This window comes from Uncinocarpus reesii, genomic scaffold (assembly GCF_000003515.1).
Source record: "Uncinocarpus reesii 1704 scaffold_3 genomic scaffold, whole genome shotgun sequence".
Classification (NCBI taxonomy): Eukaryota; Fungi; Ascomycota; class Eurotiomycetes; order Onygenales; family Onygenaceae; genus Uncinocarpus; species Uncinocarpus reesii.
Genome location: NW_003052498.1, coordinates 695,632 through 714,811, shown reverse-complemented (window position 1 = coordinate 714,811; position 19,180 = coordinate 695,632). Strand labels below are relative to the sequence as shown.

The window sequence follows — 19,180 nt, the reverse complement described above, 5'->3', positions numbered from 1 at the left end:
TGCTTGGGTATGGCCCCGCTAGATGAGTGTATTCGGGTTGAAAAGCCGAAATGAATACCGATATTTGCCAATTCAATGCAGGCATGAATGCACATTTTGATATGACGGGCGAAATAGGCGTACGGGATTATAATTTGGTGGAATGTGCGCTTTAGTGAATTTGTTTCCATGTATAAAACCTGACGCATCAGTTGAGCCGGCATAGGCAGAAATCTTCGGTATTGCTTCCAAGTAAGTATATCTAAATGAAATTATCTTTGCCTTTTAATCTCGATTTGTATAGATCAGATTGAAAGTAGTCAGAAGATTCTATTATCAAGATCTCATTTACAACTAAGCAGTAGCTCTTGGTATATCGAGAATCATTGATTTGATTTCTGACGCCAGCACCCTAATGGATGATAGCAACACAAAATGACTGAAAACGAGCAATTCGAACTACACTTATAAAAGCTCACATAGCTACCTGTCATCGTACTTCAGTTGCCGTATCGAGTTTCCGCTCTCCACATGGTAGTCGAAAATCTGAAGGGTTATGCAGTCATGGAATAGTATGCCTTTTCATGTTCATTGTGTCATCAAACTTAGTGTATTCATCAACAGCATTCCTAAGGGGCGGTTTTCATCAAACAAAAGAACAGAAATCTAGCCAAGTGCAAAGACTCTGCTAAATTGGCAAGTGTGCCTAGACAAAAAATACATAAACAATGAAAACAGTGTGAACTGTATTATTCAAGCGCTATGCCACGGATAAAGCAAAACTCAAGGGCATGAAATGTAGATAAATGCTTTAGGTAGTACCAGTCTTACTAGTAACCTCCTGGATAATTGCCGAAATAACTTCAGCGTCAAATTGTTCCACACCAGTGCCCTTGCTGCTGGACGGGGAAGTAAGAATGTCATCCTTGTCCCACATGCTGTTCAACAACTCTGGATCCACCAAGGCAGGGTCAAAAATATCGGAGTCCGAAATGCCCGAGGCATCATTGAATCTCATATACTCGCTGGTAGATGCTAGAAGAAGAGATCTGAGTTCCGCTTCTTCGTTGGCCCGGGAGTCTGAAACCTCGTTAGGTGCGTCTTCATTGCAAAGGCCAGGGGATGTCGAAAATCGCGTATTGTCCTCGTTAGATGCAGTGCTATTCTGTCCTTGTTTATCTGCTAGTCCTTCAGCTCCTTCTGAAGTTTTTGGCGAGATATAATCAGACGCATCCCAGTCGGCCCAAGCCCCGTTTGCAGGTTTTGACGGTACGAAAGATTGAAAAGCATCGGTCTGCGCTAGGGATTCTTGGTCCGACTCAAAAATGTTCAAAACCAAGCCATCAATTGTCTCAAAGCTTCTTGAATTTGGGCTATTCCAGAAGGATGAGATGCCACTTTCGCCGCTCGGGTTTTTACCGGCATCGATTGCTTGCCCTAAGGTTTGTTGTTCTCTAGAGGTATTTGGCGCTTTTGACGGTGTATTCAAATTTTCTTTATTGATAGTTTGTGTGTTTGAGCGGTCTTTCTGTTTTGGGCTTGGGCTGTTTGGGGTTTCCAGGTCGAAAAGCCCATCCTCCCCTCCTTCAAAAAGGTGATCAAGGCCATCATCCGGAAGTTGTGATTTTCCTTTTGGGCTGGTGTTCTGCTTTGACTTTTTGGGGCTCGATCGGGGACTACGTCTCACACTGTTGACTAAAGCCTCGGTGAGGGTTTTCATGGCATTGTCATCTTTTGACGATTGGAATAAAGTCCTTCGAACAGGTTTAGGTGTAAGATTAGGCTCCATAAACGAGTTATTGCGCGTTTCTAGGTTCCTCGCTGGGCTGGATTGGATGGCTCGTCTGAGTGCTTCAAAAGCATCTTCCTGTTTCCAACGATCGTTATTAGTCGTCGACTTTTGCGGTTCTGCGCTATTAGCTCTCCTGGTACTTGAACGGCACTGGGAAACACGATTGTTTCCCAAGCCCTTCCCGTTTTTTGGCGTGGTCTGTTCATCGTTGGGAGACGAAGCTTCCGTTGGTGGTGGGGAGGATTCCGAGCGTTTGGCCGCCAAAAGTCTCATCTGTGAGCGGGTTGAGGCTGCGGGGACCGCTGGAGGTCTCCTATTAGATTTCCGTTTCCTCTTGTCTTTCGGCGGAGGTTTGTTCCATTTATTTTCTGGGCGCATGTTCTTGAACTTATGAAGCCATAGTCCACAGGCTATCCTCTATTAGCAAAAATCAAGAATTGGTCAACGACATAAGTACTCACGATTGCAAAGCAGAAGCTGAATATAATCCTTATCCTCATTAGCTAGTGACTTCTTGAATTGTTTGTACGAGGTCACCGCCCCATCGGATTCGGTATCGACCGCTTCCCAAAATAGCATTCCAGGATCGTTTCTAGAGGCGTTCGCGTCCTCTGCACTGCCTTCGATAACTTTAGACCAAGCTCGTCTCCATGTCGTGGTTTCAATAGCTCCACAATTCTCGCAATATGGGGGTACCGTCCCTTGTTTGATGCATTGGTCTAGACGTGCTTGAACTTGCTTCACACGCCTTGCCCCAGCGCCACTTCTAATCCTAGCGTCTGAGACGCCTATAGGTGCAGGGGTGGAAACTGTGGCCATATCACTCATCGGACATGACGAGGCTTGGGGGTTGGTTTGTTGTTGTTGAGCAAGGTGTACAGGGTCGCTTGCAGGAACTGGAGGAAGTGAGAGTTGGGCATTGCCTGCCGTTGCTGGTCGAGCTGGTGCTGGAGCTGGAGCGAGTGGTTTCGAAGTCCTAATACTAGCTCTCGAAGAAGGCCGGGAACCTGTTGCTTTCCTTGGCTGGGGCGGAAGCGTGGATGCGGTATTGCCAATTGGCGCCATGCCATCACTCATAATCTGGCGGTACTGGTATCCGTTTGAAGAATGATTTCCAGGTCTTGAGAGGATTTGCGAATTAGTTGCCTCAACCATGCTATTCTGCCGTTGCACATTATTATATTCATTATTGACATGATCATCGTCGAGAGCTTCGATGTTCCCGCTCATAAACCCGGAGTCTTGATCAGGAAATGGTGGGAGGACGGGGCTAGAAGTCTGTGGGCATGTCGTGTCTACGACAGGTGGTGAGGAAGGCATATTAAACGGTGTTTCGGAGTACACTGCAAAACGTTGCTCATCAGGTGGAGATATGGTTGTCATTTCTGATGGACGCCGGTCATCGGATACATACAAGGATGCCTGTGAAGGCTGGCTAAAGGTTGATGATTGTCGTCGAAGCCCACTTTGAGCGGGACGAGCTCCTCGGCGATTTGGCGCGTTGGCCATAGATGGAACAGGCGTAGGTGGGCGAATTGGATCATCATTTGAAGGTTGGTTTCCTTGACTGTTAGGATTCAAAGGTGTCGGCCGATGTATTCTCACGGAAGCCGCAGTGCTAGCAGCAACGCGAAGAGATCCTGGCTGTCGCTCAATGTTCAAATTCGTCTTATCCAGATCAGCCTTCATGAGTTTTGCTCTCTTTTGTGCTGGGCCTTCGGGAACTTCATCCGAACTCCCGTAACCGGACATGACAGACCCTCTCCGGTGTATGCTAGGATTTACATTGTGAACAGATCCTCTAGAAGACGGTCTGAATGTTTCCTCAGCGCCTCTTTTTTGTGACTGAGTAACAGGTCTTGCAAGTCCAGGGGTCGACGTTCGACTTGGCACAGCACTCGTGAAGTGGGCTGGCGAATCGGCGCGGAAGTTATTCAAATTGGAAAAGTCGTGTGGCGTTGATCCCTCGCTTAACATTCGGTGGACATTCTCAATCCCTGACCTATTCACACCTGGTGTGTCACGCTCTGCTGCCTGTTGCGTGTTGCTGCCTGCGAACAAGCCCGGATTCGCCTGGATGAAGTTCGTCCAAGCCTGTGAATCGAAATCTTGAGGGATCACAGAGCTCAATTCTCTGTACTTTTGCATGCTGTTTAGATACTCGCTTTGAAGAATCGTGGGTACTGGGACCAATTTTAGTTTCACTTCCAATGTTTCTTGTGCGCCCCTCGCGAAAAGCCCGGCAGTCTTGCTAACACGTCCCGTCACCATAGTTTTCGACTGATGCGCGGGGGCATTGGGTGTTGGCGAAGCGGAAGCCAAAACCCATGATAACATCCCTTGTCCCACCAATGGTGTCTCGTATTCGGAATAATCATAGGCATAAACCGTATAGTCTCGACCAAGTTTTGCAACCAGCTCGGGACTAAATTCCAAATCAGGAGGGCTGGTGACAGCAAGAAACGACTTGTGACATAATGAATGAGTCATACCTTGCAGATACAATGGCTTGAATACAAGTCTTTAGTTCGATAACTCCAACCTGCGTTTCCTCATCTAAGAAGGCAGTTTGAATGTCAAGTAAATGAGGCCATCGTGCAAGGCAGTTGGTTTTGCTTTCATCATCGAATGTGTAGAGAACCTTGACTGGAGGAAGAGTTAGAAAATGGGCTTGGTTGGGCGGTGGAATGCAGGACAACTCACGCCTCATAGGATGAACCGAGATGCCATCGCTTTCCTCCATGGTAGCAGGCAAAATGTTGTTGCGAATAGCTTGAACCGAGAATATTTCCAAGCTCAAAAACCCACCCAGAACCGACAATCAAAGCATCACACAATTCACAAAGACTTTTCACTCGGTACGACTCAATTGCCTCATCGAAATCCAGCGGGCTTCTTAATCAATTCGACCGTGGACGCGAAAGATCGAGTCAAGTAGCCCAATCAAACAATAAACAGCAAGTCCTTTGCCCTAGCAATGCTGATCAAATATCGACGCGTAAAAGGAATATCAATGGGTTAAGACATGACTTGAGTGCGTAAGGCGGGATCTGGCGTGATGGGAGTGACGCGGAGTTGAAAGAAAAGCTGAGGATAATTAAAGGGAATAAATGAAAGATAAGTGCTGGAGAAGCTCTCAATCCCTCAATGCGTGATATTCATAATAACCGGAAGAGGGAGAGAGAGAGAGAGGTTGGGGGCGTGAGAGACGCAGGTTGAAGAAAGACGTGTAGTTCAACCTGCAGCCGCGAGCACACGCGATGTACCGAAACCTTGAAGGCACTAATAGATCTCCAATTCCGGTTTAGCGCGACTGGACGCGTCGTGACCTCGACTCGGCATTAATAATTATCCGACGCATCCATCTCTTGACACGCTAGTGCTGAAAAGGGATTAGGCCAACGCGGTCCTGGACTTCCAAGCAAGAGAGAGCGCCAGCACCGCAGAGCTTTCAACGAAGTGTGTCAAATCTGCGTGTCAATTCAAGAGAAGCCGTTCCCCGCCCGCCCTTTTATACTTGTCCAAAATGTCCGACGTTAAGATCCAGTAAGCTTGCCTTGGCCCTTTCGGGTCAGATGACCTTGATCTGCCCCTCTGCCAGGCTGCCCTTGGGGAGCTACTCCGTTCTCGTCGCATTACAGCTGAGCTAACAAGACGTCCCTCCCCAACAGAGATCTATTAAGCAAACCTCGCAGCGAGCTCACGTACGTTTTCAGAAGTCCGATTCATCTTGGGTGTTGTCTAAAGCTGTTGATTCTCTCCATCACCTTTGGCTCGCCCTCCAAACCGCGTTATTGCTAATCTCGTCTTTTTAACGATAGTGAATACGAAGTATCAATTCTTGAGGAGCATGAGCTCACTACCGGCCCTCTCTCCATCCTCCAGACCGCTACTCGCTCTCATTCCCAGGTCCTGATCTCATGTCGAAATAACCGGAAGCTTCTTGCGAGAGTAAAAGCCTTCGACCGCCATTGCAACATGGTCCTCGAGAATGTCAAGGAGATGTGGACGGAAAAGCCCAAGGGCGGTAAGGGCAAGGGTGTGAATAAAGATAGATTTGTCAGCAAGATGTGAGTGCTGTCATAATTCCTTTTGCGGAATATTTTCATTCGAGCGGTCGATGAGGCTGCGATTCTATCGTTGTTTTGGCTGTTTGGCCTGGGACTGACTAGTTTCCATACCAGGTTTCTAAGAGGCGATTCCGTCATCCTTGTCCTTCTTAGCTGATTGTCTATCTTCCTATCCCGAAATCCGAACCGTTATTCATGTCCCCCTCAACTTATCATTTCGGCACCCGTCCATCTTGTCTACATCGTTGATGACGGCTTGTGCCGTAAACCACCATTATCTCAACCATATGAACCTTTGAAATAATTGCTCCGATGTGTTCTGGCCCCCCCAAATTTCTTTCTTGGCGGGATGAAATAAGGCACGATGGTTATCGGCGTCGGTGGCGTTCTTGACCATTTCCGTTTTCCTTCAGAGCTACTACCTACTCACGGGTCAAGGATCTTTCAGGCAGCAGCCGGGATGGCCTCTAAGGGCTGAATCTACATACAATTTCCCAGTCTTAGCCTGCTCTTTGACAATAGACTTGCTACCCGAATTAGCATCTATGATCTCATTTTCAAGATACTCTAATAATCTGGTCCTGTCTTGCAATCAGACATCCGTGTGAATATGCTTGTCCATAACCCTGGAACTACTGGTCATATATCATCTATCGTATATCCCATCTCTTCAAATTTCAAGTGCCAACCCACTTAGGAATTCACTTAGCCCATATGCCCCAGGATCGGGGACCCTTCCTATCCATTCGTCTTCGCCTCCGATATACACTGACCTTCCCAGGCTAGCTTTCATACCCTTTGTGGCCTCGGCTCCCTTTACTGCAGCACACGCAGCGGCATGAACATCCCCCGATTCCGCAAGCTTGTTTATGAAAGGCACCAAGGCATCTATAAGCGTTCTATCTCCTAGCTGCGCCGGGGTGTATTTCGCCAACGCCTTCAATGAGCTCTGAAGCGCATGTGACCAGATCTGAGCCGTCACTGGTGTTGGACTAGACGAGGAATCTTGCTCCCTCAGGCCATGGGCAAGGGCGTTGAGGAAAATCGCGTAGATGGCACCGCTGGTACCGTCCATGGTGGTTTCCACCACACTGATGATTTTGTTGAGGCTGCGAATGATATCGTTGTTTGATGCGATGGAGGGGTTATCCATGAGATCTAGAATGGCTTCTGCTCCGCGCTTCAAACCGATACCGCAGTCTCCATCGCCCACAATTGTGTCGTAGCGAGTTACTAGGCTTTCTGCGGCAATGAGACGGTTTAATCCGGATGTGAGAGCCTTTTTGAAAAGGGAGGCGTCCACTATCATTGGTTAGACTGACTGTGTTTACTTCAGGGAGCCAACTCACCTTTGAGGTTTGAAGGGGCCTCGTGGACGGAGGATGCTCGTCGACCATCGAATGTTTCGTCTGATTGATTTTCCCAGGTGGACGTTTGAATCGGGGCAGCCCAGCCAACTGCTTCAGCGGGCGCATCTAGAAGCTCAAGGAGAGATTTTCCCGGCCCAAGTCCAGTATCAGCTAATCTTAATAGTGAGATGCTAAAGCCCATCCCATTCAAGCTGGTTAAGAAAGTTCCCTGGATTGTTCGGACAGGCTTGATTTGATACTCTCGCTGTAGCTGGAGATTTGTTTCTGCAGTAATTCCAGACAACTCTAGGGTGCTCACACCACCTAGATTATTGATAAAGAGGACGAAGCTGTCTGAAGGTCCCCACTTCAAGAATCCACGGTCTTTGTCGTTCTGATCCAGAAGCTGTTTCAGCATTGTTTGAATCAGCTGTTCAATGGTAGCTTTCACTCGATGAGAGCCGGGCTCGTTATGAATTCCCATTCCAACCTCGATCTCATCGTTGGGTATCATCTCGTTGGAATTAGGATCTGGGATCACTCTGCCGGGCACATGTACGTGTTCAAGGGACGATCCCAACGTCACCACATTATGCGAAGCCAACTGTGCGGTTGCGTATACTTCACTCAATGGGGCCCTGGCATGCCACTGTCAGTCAAGAAAGTCCAAGCTATGGGCATAAGAATCCCACATACCCCTTTTCAGCCAGTGCTCCTATTATTTTCAGCACCAGGATGCCACCGCCAATACCCCTCCGGCCAACCTTCCCTCCCTTCGCTCTACCGACGCCAACATCATCCCCAATGGAGAAAAACTCCGTCTTAATTCCCGCTGCCTTTGCCTTTTCAGCGGCCATTCCAAAATTAAGCACATCGCCAGTATAGTTCATCGTGACAATTAACACGCCCTTGGATGTGTCCACTCGCTGCATCACAGCTCTTCTCACTTGCTCTGCGGAAGGAGAAGCAAATATGGTTCCGGCTATGGAAGCTGTCAACAGGCCTTTTCCCACGAAACCGGCAAACGCAGGTTCGTGACCGGATCCTCCACCCGAGATGATAGAGACTTTGGGCTGTATGCACGCATCTTTCGAGGGGCGGCGGTAAATTATCTTATTCTCTTCGTCAAAAGCGAGGGAGGGGTTCGTGATGGTGAGAGAGCGCAAAGCGGAAGAGACCAAGTGTGTTGGGTTGTTGAAGAAGTGTTTAGCTAGAAACCTGTTAGCCGAGTGCAGAATACGTTTTCACTTGACCAAGGATGTATTTGAGGTTTCACACTGTTGGACTTACTCTGCATTGTAACGATTGCGGTCCTCGCTTGAAGTCGAATTGGTCATAGAATTGGGCATGCGGTGCCGAATCCAGAGTGAATGAGGTTGCGATCCACAAATTGAAAAGAAAGACTTCGAAGATTAGATCAAAGGCGCAATTTATTAAAACAATTGACAAACAGAGGTGAGGAGATGTGAAGCTGAATATAAAAAGGATTTCACCGAGGAGCAACAACACTAGGCTGTAGTTCCACAGCTAACTTGCAAACAGCAGCAGGTGAATGTGATTCATACTGTAAGACCCTTGCAAAAACAAAACCAATACCAGTGTTTCCTTACTCCAGATAGTGCTTTTACCTGTACCACGGCTGTTATGTCCTGGTTACGGAATACACCACTGTAAGTTCTCTTGGAATGCGGAGAAACCTTCACCTCAGTTAAGTTTCATACCCGGCGCAAGGTGGCTGGTTGCGTTTCTTGGGCAAACACATACGATATTCGCATATGTCTTTTGGTTCCTATTGAATTTGCATCACAGCAATTGCACTCTCTTCGTATACACGGAATTCTAGGTGAAATTACGGAACCTCCACTGGGCTTCTAGAACGAAACCGGGATTACCGCTTCGGGAATTTCCGTCGGCCGACGAGCAGATACTCAGTTCCAAACCCCTTTTGTCGGCCGGAAATCAGGAAAAGCTGAAATCGGAAGGAAAAGATGATTGATCCTTGGCGATATTGCTATTGTCAATATTTTTGATGTGAGATTCCATGGCCATCCGAGACACCGTACTCCGTAACGAGCGGTTCTTTGCAGCGAGGCGTTATCTTATCTGATCAAACTCCATTGACGTCACTTAAGGTTGGGTTCTGGAATGCGGGGTTTGTTCTAGCGTGGAACTTCGACTGGCCTTCCAGAAGAATTCAACACTGATTATTTGTTTCACAGAATGCAAGGATTTTCATGGAAACACTAGAGTTGACAGCTTGAAACTACTCCAAAGAAGAGCTAATTGCCTAAAGCTACTCCTACGTCGAACACATCTTTGGCCGTACAACATTAGTGTCAGGCGGGACCGCATCATATTGGTACCCTCATAGATTAACATCCCACATGCCAGACTAGCAGGTGACCAATAGCTACTCAGAGCAATTTTACTATTTATCTCCCTCAGTATTTACGTCAGATACTTGTACTTATTAGACTCGGTGTCCCGTTCCATATATTCCTTTTCAATCAACCTACATTGAATCAAAATATCAGCTATAGGCCATCACCTATCTTAAACTAAGGAAGTTGCATGCTTACTTGTCAATGTTCTTCTTAATATCCGCCGGATCGAGATCGCCACGGTTCTTGGTTGCTTTTATCACTTCGACGATAAGCTCCTGGGGTGATATAACTTTTCGGCTCTTCATGATGCGGACAATGGCTGCCTGTGTTTCGTAATTCCGATCTGCCGCAACGCGTTCATGTGTCTCTTTATTTTCCTCTTTCGTTTCTTTCAGCTGGATTTGGTTGATTTTGATGCGCATTTTGGGATCAGAGAATTTGGTGTTGAATCCGAAGGCATCCGTCGCATTTACGTCTCTCCCTTTTGGGCTTTTGGTGAGAACTCGATATTTCGCACAGGCGAGGGATTGAAGGGTTCTCTTCAATTCAATGTCCGCTAATCTCTGTTAGTCTAATTCTGAGGGTCAAGCACTTGCGCAAAAGGTCAACTTATTGCCAAACACTTACAAAGGCCTGTCTCTTCCTGGATTTCACGGTATGATAAAGTTTGACCCTCAGATAGATCGTTGAACAGAAGTAAGACAATTGCCTGGAATGAGCTTACAACAATCTCTTTGTTGCCGGCGGGGAATCTTGCTTTCAGCTGGCAATGCGCAAGAGAGTGCTTCCAATTGAGTTTCCTCCCATTATATTTGTTATTGTAGAACAACTCGAAGTCGGACAGCGCATTCGATATCACTCGAGGTACTTTCACCGGTACATCGGGATAGGATGGCCAAGCTGCCGATGAGAGGACGTTAACGTACAAATCCATAGCTGGCATTTCTCGTTTCTCGCGCTGCAAAGCATTGTATGAAGCCATCTCATCACGCGCAAGGTCGATGTCTTTGAACATAGACTCGAGATTGTGAGTGAAGTTCGAGCCACATTCTTTAGACTTAAGGTCAGCACGCTATTGGGATAGTTGTATAGGCACTTGAAGTCCCTACCTGATGCTAATCTGGCCAGCATGCTTTTTTCAGCATCATCGCTAGCGCTTCTTCCCATTAACAGACGCCGAGCAAGGTCATTTTTATAGAAGGCTTCGAAAACCGCCTTTCCGTGGACAAAACGAAACAAGTCCAGAACTTGATCGAGTGCCTTGTTCAATTCGACATCTTCATCGATCATCGCAATGTCTTCGCCGTTCTTCATTGGAACCTCACGTTTGCGAATCGCTTTCAAACCTCCTCTAAGTAGAAGATCCACATGCTTTGCAATCATCTCCCCAGGCTGCGCACCATTAGCCCTTCTCTGTCTTTTGTTGATGAATGTCTCAAATGCTTCCCGGAGGGTACGCCCGAGTACGTCATTCTTTTGAAAGGAGTTTATAAGAATATCATCCAAATCCTGTTTGAAATCAAGTAGCCTGACAACCATTTCATTCTCTCTGTCTTTGTCGAATACAATTGAGGAACCCTCGTCAGCTATATATGAGCCAAACGCAGACTTGAGACGGGATCCCAGATCGAGGCGTTGAAGTAGTGAATATAGCTGTTCAAGGGCAACCTGGTTATTGGTCCTGAATAGTCCTAGTACGTCGCTTTCCTTCAATAGCGTATTAGTTTGATTTGCTATCAAGTAAGTATCAAGCATTTCCGAAATGCTGTGCTTGGTGCTCATATCAAGGTTGAACAGATCGCATCTCGCCATCTCCGTTTCAATGACACGATGGCTTTTATCAACGTACGTAGCGAGATAGCTAGAATTGGCTTCGGTATCCGCCCACAGCTTTAAATATTCCTTTGAGCTTTCTAGCATCACTGGTTCGAATTCATGCTTGTAAATTCTGAGGTCTAGGCATAGTTTGATTGCGCGTCTAAGCAAAGTAGAATCGGCAGAGGGGTCATTATTTCGATCCAGGTCAATTAATTCGCACGTTCCCTGCAGAACTTTCGGTTTTAGTGATGCATTGAGGAAAACAATTGATCGAAACGCAATCATCCCCATTTCATAGATGGTAGGGTGTTCTGTAGAGCGGAGGAGAAAAGACTGATCAAGATAGTAAAATACTGATCGGATTGTAACCTACACAGCATAAACAATCAGTCTCATTTTTCACATGGGTTGAAATGAAACTTGACTCACCAAACGTAAACTCCAAGTTGCCCATGCAGCCTCCACCAAGCGCAGAGTATCAATGTTGTCATTATTCTTGGATTTCGCGACCAAGGTTGGTACCACGTAATTGGAGATATAAGTTTTGCAACGGTCTTTCAGCTTCTGTGCCAAATTTAAAGCCCGCTTTTGGCGGCAAACATTTTCTGCGCCTTTGTACAGTTCCTCCAACGAATCGGCTGGCTTTTGACCATTGAATATCGCGGTTAGAGCACGGTCGAGTTGTGCCCATACTGTCTCAAAATACTGGTCCTGATCAAGCTTCGGCACCACTCGAAGGTTCTTAACTGTGAGTCGTTTGGGTCCCGTATGTGGCGTGAAATTGGTTGGAGTTGTCGACGGGCTTGGGTAATTTTGGATCACGGCAGGCGAAGAGATACGGTTGTTTTGCTGCCTGATCGACGAGTTTTGCGCATCCTGACTTGAAAAGCTGTACATCCTCTCGACCGGAAGTCGTTCTTGGGTTGGCTGCAGTTGGACCGAAGGGTCTCGCTGTTGGTGAGATTCCACTTCGCTGCGCTTCACCCGTTTGCTCGACGGCGAGAGTGGCCGGTTCTTATGGCCCGATATGTTATTCCTTCCTCGTGAAAAGAGATCCGGAATTGTGCCTTGATTATTTCGTACCAGTTCTTCAGCTGTTTCTGCGTTGCCCTCACAGAGTTTCCTCTTGCCCGTTGGTCTGCGGTTCCCACGTGTCCCGTGATTCTGCATCTAATGTTCAGGCGATTTGAATAGTTAGCAATGTCCTGAAATAAACACAGGGTGGCCTCGAGAGATTATTACCTGGACTTTGGGAAATGGGCTCTAGAAGTGTAGCGTGAGGATGATGTTGGGCAAGATGAGGACTGGATGCTGCATCCGTCTGATGTTGTGATTAGGTTCACTGGAGCTTGCTCGGAGATAAGCTTAGTAACTTAACCCCATGCGTCACGCTTCAACCACGCTGACTTTCCACAAACACCGGCTGCCGGGGGTAACCATCAAATAAAAACAATATGCACACGAGAAATTCTAGGTCTACACTGTTGATGAGATGGATTTGGCCCTGGCACTTTAAAAAGTTATTCTTATGAAGATGGAATCAAAAGTTTGGTTGGTATAGATAGAGTGGAAGGGAGCAGCATCCTTGGGACCTGGGTATCTTTATTGTAGAAATATGTTTATGTTTTGAAACTTTGACCTCCATTGCACCAAAATGCTCTCCTTGCCCTGACTATATTTCATTGTTGAAAAGTACTATGAAAATAATTTTTTGTACGGCTGGTTGCTGCGATTGATCCTCAAACTGCAACAGTCAGTACTTCAAGTCATTGCAAGGTATAGCAGCTAAAACTCACGTCTAGAAAGTCTACAGCAGCAATCAAGGCGACATATAATTTGACAAGTTCACGCAGAGAATCTTGTATATCTGTGCGCTCAGAACCTCCAACTTTGGCAGAACGTTTGAATATTCCGACCATACTCTGTCGGTTCTCGGACAAGAAGTTCCTAGTTTGCTCAACAATTTGCTTGTTGTGTAGGCCCCGCGTGAAGACAGCAGCCACAATGACGCGAAGTACTGAAAGAAGAAGGTCAAAATATTTATGGAGAGCATCGGGGTTGTCAATGTCTAAGTCAATGAGTTAGTTGGGTCATCATAAAAGGTCAAAAGGCTCCGTACCTAAACCGATATCTGGATCAGCAGCAAAAATCTGCGACTCTTTCACGGCCTGAAACAGACCCGCATCGAGAAGATGAATTGCTCCGATTTTTGACTGTGAAAGCTGCTGTAGAAGTGACAATAAAGCTTCGTAGAACACTAACAATTGCGATGTCTCTGTGGCCCATTAGCCGCTATCAAAAAGTATGCTGAGGTGATACATACCGGCACCTTGGGTATTTCGGAATTCCGACGCCATAGACCTGACAGCATCAAGGAACATTAGGAGATAATTAGATTGGGAGATTAAAGTCACGAGAACGGAAGACGATTGTTGCTCGCAAAGGACGGAGAGAAGGTTCAAGAAAACCAAGGCGGATATTCGACAATTCTCGTCCCCGGAATACGCGTCATCGCAAACGGCGTCAATTAAGCTAGAACCTGTAGATTTAATGATTTGATGGGCGCGGCTCCCGAAACGCACCTTGGCGCCGCCTTTTTTGGTAATCCGTGAAAGATACCTAGAGCAAATGTGATAAAGGGTTTCCCTCAAAGCCTTTTCTTCCAATACGGAGGGAATACCACGAACGCATACATGGAAAAGATGATGCAGTCGCTCATCAATAACGTCTTCGTTACCTTTTGATGAAACGAGCTTTTCGATGAGAGTTTCAGCAAGGCGAGCTAGCTCCGTGGCCTCTGCTGCATTTTCAATAATAGAGCTCTCAAGCTTGGGTAGGATAACTTGAAGAGTGTGCAGGATAAGTGTCGCCATGCGAGTGGGATCCATTTCGCCGTTAACAATAATTGTAATAACTAATTCTACCCATGATTTTAGGGCGACAAGGCGATTGTATCGGATTTGACGATTTTGGTTTGACGCACGGAGGAAGAGTAGTAGCTTATCGCGCTCTGTAGAAACCTGATCTTCTTCCTGCATGCTAACTTGGCCGGAGTTTAAAAGGTTGTCTTTCGTAAGTTGGAGCAAGGATTCCACGCTTGAAAGGTCGTATAATACTGGAAATCCATCTAATTGAGATGCAGCACAGACACTTAAATCCACATCTCTAAAATATTTGAGACCCGGGAAGGCATATTCCCACTCAACGTCAAGGTCGGCAAAATCGAAAAGGTCGAAAATCGAAGGGTGAGAAATGATCGTCCCGTCTTCGGATGTCGAATTTCCAAGTAAGGTTGATAATGTGTCCCGTTGAAAGGAAGGGGAGCTTTCTTTAAAGACGGCTCTTGTCTCAGTCGTCGCGTAGTCGAAAAGAAGACTTCGATAGACAAGAAATTCTGAGAGGCCAACTGCTGATTCTGAAAACCAGAAATCTGACTCTGTTATCCGAAACCCATCCCACAGCGAATCCGGAGCGATTATGGCCTGAGAGGCAAGAAGATTCGCAAGGAGCCGATTTGCGCGCAGTTGTGGTAAAACCAATGCCGAAGAGAGTGACGAGGTCCAAAGACACTGCAGTACATGGAACGCGAGCTGCTTTAAATGTATCATCCACGATATTATAGTTCCATCACCACCATCTGGATAAGCCTTGACCAAATCAATGATGGCGTGGAGTAACGACAGACCTTTTTCAAAAAGACTATCCGAAGCCACATCCAAGGGATTTCCGATACACCTAAATCCAAGGAGAACATGGGCTATCGTAGGTTTGTTCGGAATCATGTTCAGACATTTATCGAGTAATTGGACTAATCCAAGTTTGATAAGGTATCCAGCGGCTGTAGGGCCGTTTTCCAATTCGCGCATATCGGGAACCATTTGAGATGCCAGGGAACGGGCAATACGGTCGGCATCCACATTCGAGTTGAGTAGCTCCACCAGTTGATTGGGCGTCTGCCATTGAAAGATAGCGGTGGGTTTATTGAGTTTGCGAGAGGCCGATAACTTTTCCAAAAGGGCGAGAGAAGTAAGAGTTAGCTGAGGGTGGCCCGTTCCGCAGTAGAGACATAAGTCAGTTATCAAACTCAAGTTGTCCATCACACTGTCTTCGAACGACGCAAGAGATGTATTCGCCATGTTTGATTTCCCTTGATGTGGGAAACTCCTAACAAAGGGCCGAACAATATTAAAAAATGTGGCTTGATGGTACATAATCATATTCATAACATCAATGCTTTTGATAAGGGCTTGGAGTAGCACGGAGTCCGACGAAGCCTGTGCTACATCTTCAATGTCTTGATGCGAGCAAGCGAATAGCGCTCGCAAGACATCTTCATTAAATAACCATTCCATTATGCGGGAAAAGGGGTGCAAACGGAGATATGTCTGCAGGGGAACGTTTCCAATAGTCGTGTGGCTGGAAACGGTTGTTTGGTTAACCAAAGATACGAGATTTTCATTGAATGACTCTAAGTTAATGGCGACAAAGCTGAGACAGTTGCATTGCAAAAGTCGAGCTTCTTTCCCCTCTATGACCATCGACTTGTTAGCAAGCGCTTGACCCATCACGAAATCAATGTATGGCTCGATCCCAGGCATACGATATGAGGAGCCGAGCGATTCCGGGAATTGTAGGCATATTTGTGAGTCGCCGGAATCAACAGTGGGAGACGTTAACACGATCAATAAGTCGACGAAAGCATTGGTCTGGTCGAAGCTTTCCATAATCCTTTGAAAGACATGGCGTTCGTTTAAAGTAGGAGAGCTTGTTAAAACTGGCAACTTGGTTAATGATAGGGGTGAGGCCCCAGAGCCTGAAATCCATTGGTCGATTAATGTCCACATCTCGTTTCCATGGGTGGTTGTTCGTTGCAACATTATACAGCGCAAAGTAACGAAAATGGAAGCTCTCAAATAATGAGGTATCGGCGCGGCACAGAGCGTGAGGAGAGTATTAGCAATGTTAGCAGTTGGATACTTCAATATCCATTCACGAATTTGTGTATTTTCTTTGCAAAGATGGCTAATAAGGCGCAAGTAACAAGTAAGCATGACTGGACTTTCAGGTTCATCAATGTCTACAGTCTCAGGCTTGCGGTTACGTAGAACCGATGGCTGGGATGCTGGTGGCCGTTCAGTGACCCTGGTGGCGTACAGTTGCAGCTCGGCAAACATCTGGTCCCAGTTCATAGAGATGGATCTTCGGAACTTGGAAGATGACGAATCCTCGTCTTGCAAGAAACTGTGTGCTGAGGCTGAATTCTCTTCACCACCAGAAAGCGAACATAGCATCTCGCAAAAGGCGCTAACACGCGGAACAGTTTGGCGTTTAGATACCCACTGGAGGAACCCGTAAAGGTTGCCATCGGTGTCGGCCCAGAATTCTTGAGCAGGTTCATCCCTTTTATCAAATGTGAATGCAATGATCACGAGTAACGATTCAAGATGCATTCGAGGTTCAATTAAACCGCGGTGCAAAGAGGCATTTGCCGTTTCACGAAGTGCCGTCATCTGATCTAGCCGCTGCGAGTCTTCTTCCGATTTGAGGTGGCGGATCGCATCTGGCATGTTTGCAATCAAGGATTCCGTGAAAGCTTCCAAACCAACCATCAAGAGTTCGTGAAAATAGGCAGTAGGTCTGTCCGGCTCCACAGACAGCCTTTGCGCATCTTTTAAAATCAAACTGACCAATTCATTCCTCGCCGGGACATCCCACTCTTCGCCAGCTACCCCCGCACAAACTAAGAGTATGAACTCCAAGCCGCCAGCATCCAGAGAGGACATGAATGTTTGAGTAAGAGCTGATAACTCATGTGCAGGATTGATTCCCTGGAGCGGAGATACCGGCCCACTATCAAAGAACCAACCTGAATATTCAGCCAGCCAAAACACAACAACCGCAGCATGAAATTTCGGCAGTACCCAGTTCGCCGATTCTTTATTGCCGGCGATTGTTAGATGTAGGGATCTCGCCTCTCGGAGAGGGCCTTGTCCTTCGGAAGAACCGTACTGGGAAATCGCAGATATAAGGGCGGGAAGATGGTGCACCAAAAGCATATCGAACCTCTCGGCCTTCTTCAGTTTTTCAAGCAGTTTCCGAAAGTCCTCAGAGCTCGTGAACGTCCCCTTAAAAAGATAGTATAGAATTGCCCCGAGGGACTCATGTTGTTTGCCTAGGCTCTGACGTTGATATTCGAGTACTTCCAACACATCCGAATCTTGGGCCACCCCTACAATGGACGCCTTCTGTATTTGTTCCCCGAGAAGAACAAGCCACTTTTCAATGTCTCCCATCGAATCCATGCATTTTCTGGCATAGAGAGAACCATTGCGCAGTGGGCCATTCTGTATTTCAAGAACCATTGCAACGATGTCTTGCATAAGAGCACGGGTGTCTTCTCTTTCGATTTCAAATGATTCATGTAGGACAAGGCGAAGGCATTCGAGCAGAAACGCACGGCGCTCGTGAAAATGAATAATTGCGACCATCACGGGCGATCGATCTAGTTTTATCGTGTCCAACTGGGCTTGCATATAATAACTGGCAGCCTGAACCTCATCAATATCTAAGGCATCCGCAACCTGTAATACATCCTGTTGGAAAGCATCGTTGAGAGAATACTCAACCCCTTCAAGGTCAATTTTTCCTAGATAAGAGAAAGATTAGATTCTGTAACACGGGCGGGCGCAAAAAATCTAAAACAGCAATGTTCTATCTCACCAGAGAGAACAGCTTTTCGGCTTTCATTTTTCTTGGGCACTTTATCCAGGAGCTTCCTGAAATCATCGACCGTCGCTTCTAACTCGAACACCAATCTTTCGACGTTGGGCAAGGCGTTCCTCGAAAGCGCCGAAAGATCCTGATAAAGACCTCGAAGGCCATCCAGCACTGGATCGCCGTCCATCCTTCAGAACCAACGGACAACGGATGAAGGGAGCGGAATTCTGGCTTTGAGCAGCTCAAAACACGATCTTTGGAGCTGTTGCCGGAAGAAAGTGGCGCCGAAAGGCATTGGCGGGACCCACCTGACTTAGTAAGGCACGGGAAGCTTAGTCATTCACATAGTACTAGCGCCAAGCTTCAACGACGTCCACACTACATCCTGAGCTCTTCTCACAGCATTTCCCTTGTGCTTTAAGAAATTGGTCCCAATAATAACCTGATGTGTATATTTGGGATACCGCTTACTTGGTGGCCACTCGCACGCATTCAAAGCTAGGTACAGTCGCCGCAAAATACGTGGCCCTATGGCTTGCTAGCTTGTTGAAGTGGACTATGGAGTCGATAAATTTAGGAGACTCATTGTTTTGGTATTCTTTTCATGCGTGGTTGCATTAGGACGCTTGCAGTCCCAAAGGCGGCCCGGGCTAAAAATGGGGGAGGTCAATGTCAGTCAGGCTCTCAATCTGATCTCATCTGACCGTGTACGGGAGCGCCTTGATGGCCTTGGGGGTAATGACTTTGGACATGTGTAACAACGGTTTCCTGTGCTGACAACCTTATAGATCTGAAGCATATTTTACTTCAAAATAAGCGGACATCTAATCTGTAAGCCTTCATACCTTCCTCTGAAGGCTTGGCTGACGGACGCTCGCAATCAGAAACTTATTAGATGATAAGGGGTACCATAAAATATTTGAAGCCCTGTTTCGGTTCATTTCGGTAGAGAAGTCTGCTTATAGCCGGGCCACCAAACCTGGTCCTAAGTCCCTTGCAGCGTCACGTCTTTCGACATGTGCTTCGGTTTTCCGGACGACGGCAGATTTGTCTTCTAAAACGATAAAATCC

The 19,180-nt window shown here is 46.8% G+C and overlaps 5 protein-coding genes across 5 annotated transcripts; 1 reads left to right on the top strand and 4 right to left on the bottom strand.

The window, feature by feature from the left end:
- Positions 1–790: 790 nt before the first annotated feature.
- UREG_05003 (uncharacterized protein) lies at positions 791–4,514 on the bottom strand (the record flags this gene model as incomplete). Its single annotated transcript, XM_002584268.1, has 3 exons — positions 791–2,181; positions 2,233–4,196; positions 4,264–4,514. 3 exons carry the CDS (start codon positions 4,512–4,514, stop codon positions 791–793), a joined length of 3,606 nt encoding a protein of 1,201 aa, XP_002584314.1.
- A 783-nt stretch (positions 4,515–5,297) lies between these two features.
- UREG_05002 (small nuclear ribonucleoprotein Sm D2) lies at positions 5,298–5,998 on the top strand (the record flags this gene model as incomplete). Its single annotated transcript, XM_002584267.1, has 4 exons — positions 5,298–5,317; positions 5,443–5,475; positions 5,593–5,841; positions 5,956–5,998. The coding sequence occupies 4 exons, from the start codon at positions 5,298–5,300 to the stop codon at positions 5,996–5,998; spliced, it is 345 nt and encodes a 114-aa protein (XP_002584313.1).
- Positions 5,999–6,511: 513 nt separating this feature from the next.
- Positions 6,512–8,487, bottom strand: UREG_05001 (dihydroxyacetone kinase; the record flags this gene model as incomplete). The annotated part of the gene is made up of 4 exons (XM_002584266.1): positions 6,512–7,143; positions 7,191–7,828; positions 7,887–8,400; positions 8,481–8,487. 4 exons carry the CDS (start codon positions 8,485–8,487, stop codon positions 6,512–6,514), a joined length of 1,791 nt encoding a protein of 596 aa, XP_002584312.1.
- Positions 8,488–9,638: 1,151 nt separating this feature from the next.
- Positions 9,639–12,562, bottom strand: UREG_05000 (uncharacterized protein; the record flags this gene model as incomplete). The annotated part of the gene is made up of 5 exons (XM_002584265.1): positions 9,639–9,702; positions 9,770–10,130; positions 10,202–10,624; positions 10,684–11,761; positions 11,822–12,562. 5 exons carry the CDS (start codon positions 12,560–12,562, stop codon positions 9,639–9,641), a joined length of 2,667 nt encoding a protein of 888 aa, XP_002584311.1.
- Positions 12,563–13,064: 502 nt separating this feature from the next.
- Positions 13,065–18,296, bottom strand: UREG_04999 (uncharacterized protein; the record flags this gene model as incomplete). Its single annotated transcript, XM_002584264.1, has 6 exons — positions 13,065–13,136; positions 13,189–13,460; positions 13,512–13,667; positions 13,716–15,920; positions 15,993–18,038; positions 18,113–18,296. The coding sequence occupies 6 exons, from the start codon at positions 18,294–18,296 to the stop codon at positions 13,065–13,067; spliced, it is 4,935 nt and encodes a 1,644-aa protein (XP_002584310.1).
- Between the last annotated feature and the right edge of the window lie 884 nt (positions 18,297–19,180).